General features: G+C 38.0%; 1 protein-coding gene across 1 annotated transcript in view; it reads right to left on the bottom strand.

Annotated features, from left to right (window-relative positions):
• LOC103520783 (serine protease nudel-like) overlaps positions 1-2279 on the bottom strand; it is a gene marked incomplete at both ends in the record, with an annotated part of 10125 nt that extends 7846 nt beyond the window's left edge. The window contains one exon of the mRNA XM_008485882.1: positions 2109-2279. Coding sequence (XP_008484104.1) covers positions 2109-2279 — 171 coding nt within the window. The remainder of the gene's footprint in view (positions 1-2108) is intronic.
• Between the last annotated feature and the right edge of the window lie 244 nt (positions 2280-2523).

Raw genomic sequence — 2523 nt, 5'->3', positions numbered from 1 at the left:
TTTTTTAATTTGGGAACACCCTGTTAGTGTAAAACACACAAGCAAAAACATGCATTCCATGAAACTAAATAACGAATAATTACCAAACATATAACTTGAAACGAAAATTAAATCCATGCAACTTAATAATAAAACTTCAGTATATCGAAATACGATGACATGACGACCCCCACACCCTCTCTCTCTCTCTCTCTCTCTCTCTCTCTCTCTCTCTCTCTCTCTCTCTCACCCCCTCGTGTTAAGCTCCCTAGGGGCATTTTTCGTATGAGGCCTCAAATATGAACGTTTGAGGCGGAGAAGGAGAAAGTGGAAGGGGAGGAGAAGGATCGAAGGATTCAAAAGGCGAAGAATAAGCAGGCTAGGGCTGTGTCTAAGAGGGAAAGAGACAATATCTTACGTACCTATGTGCTTGGTTTTTGTGTCACGAAATGAAAGTAAAATTGAGTTTTTATTTTTATAAATAGGTGAAACTTGTGTAATTTTTAGTTAGGTAGGCTTGTACGCATATTATGTAAAATGAGTAGGTATCCTTCAATGTAAAAAAAAGCATGAATATCTAGGTGCCAATTAAAAAATAAAATAAACAATAGTTAGTATAAAAAAAAAAACAATAATAAGCGAAGAATAAGCAGGCTAGGGCTGTGTCTAAGAGGGAAAGAGACAATATCTTACGTATAAACAGGGTATATTCTATTCTATTCTATGTGCTTTCTATTCTATTCTATTCTAGGTATGTGCTTGGTTTTTGTGTCACGAAATGAAAGTAAAATTGAGTTTTTATAAATAGGTGAAACTTATGTAATAAATAGGTAATAATAACTTATGTAATAATATGAGTTTTATGAATATGTTTTGTAATTTATTATTGTTGAATAAAAGTAATATTATTACCATTATGTAATTCCTTTACTCCAGCAGTAGGCTACTACTATTATTGTGGTCAAATTCTCAAATTATATCGAGGATAAAATTCCATACCTCGGCTGGGATTGAACCCACGCCCTCCTGTTTACCAGGCGAGCGCCTTGACCACTACACCACCGAGCTCCCTCATTTAAAATTCAATTATTATAAATTGAAGTTAGAAGAACATAGAATACTCCCATACCTCATTTATGGTGCTAGAAGCAAAACTCTCAACAGACGTCTTGGCCTACCCTCTCGAACTCCCACCCCTGGGAGCTATGCAATAATAATCATGTCAACAAATCTCGCGGAGACAGTAATCTGATTTTAATTGTCATTTAGTATTTGTTTTTCAAGTAATAAGTGAGTCTTTCTATTTGATTATGTTTTATACCTAAGGGGAAGCAAATTTATTAGGTAAGCAACTAAGGTTACTAAGGCATAGTCTTGCCTGATGTAGGTAGGTCTTGAGTTAAATGGGCGATGTATGATTGTTATTAAAGAAAGTATTGAGACCATATTAATGCGAGTCAACTCGAGCAAAAGTAATGTCAAAACTGCAAAGACTCGACTTGGACTCCAGAGCACCAACCAACAGATCCAAAGTCCACCGTGCTATCCACACTGCACTAGAGGGACCTGTAACTGCTAAGGCCTTAATCGTCCCGAAATCGAAGAGAGAAGGAAGACAGGATAGGAGAAAGCCAGCCGTTCCGAGAACGAACCTTAAATCGATTTATCTCGGGATCTAGAAGTCGTAGAAGAAAAAGAAAAATTCCGTTGGTCCTCATTTTTCCTACTCTATGACTTTGAAACACTACCCAGGAAAGCGCAACTGATCTATTCTCCCTTTCCGACATGTTTCCTATGCCCTTAGACTGGGTGAGTAAAGGGACTTTCACTCTTTTCGGTCTCATTCTGGCAGTATAAACAGAGTCTATTCTATTCTATTCTAATTTGCTGATTTTCTCTCTCGTCCTATCGATTTATTCCTCTCTCCCTTTTTTTCTCTATATTTTTCTATTTCTTCTTCCATTTGAGTTAGGGTAAAAGAACACTCAAATAAGCATCATTCAATAGGATAAGGAAAGTCGTGTGATGTTCACACCAGATTTTTTTTTTTTTCAAGGCTTTATTTTAAGGGTTCTCACGTGAGCTCTTCCTAAGAACAAAATACATTTAGTGCAGAACAAAAGACATACCCAGGGTTGAATCTCTGAAGAACATTCCCTGGCAGTCCATTTCGTCTTCAGCATGAAGGCAGTCTACAATACCATCACACTTCCGCTTCATTGGGATGCACTTGTTGGTGCATTGCATTCCAGGACATTCCTGCAGAGGTCGCTTCGATCCCATCCTGATCGCGTAGGACTCTGTGAACATGGAAACAGAATAACCATTTTATTTTTATTTATTATTATTTTTCTGGGGTCGGCGTTTGTCGTCGTTCGGCGTTCAAGTCTGCCTGAGGGACTATAAACAGAGAGTAGATCAGCGTTTAGCTAGGGGACTATAAACAGGGAGAAGACTAGCCCAAATTTCCTCACGCTATATCAATAGCGAAGGTCGAGTGCGAAGGGCAACCCACTCGGAAAATTTTGTTTATCCAAAACCAGT

The sequence above is a fragment of the Diaphorina citri genome, unplaced genomic scaffold (assembly GCF_000475195.1).
Source record: "Diaphorina citri unplaced genomic scaffold, Diaci psyllid genome assembly version 1.1 scaffold4060, whole genome shotgun sequence".
Lineage (NCBI taxonomy): Eukaryota > Metazoa > Arthropoda > Insecta > Hemiptera > Psyllidae > Diaphorina > Diaphorina citri.
This window is presented reverse-complemented; position numbering and strand designations above follow the sequence as displayed.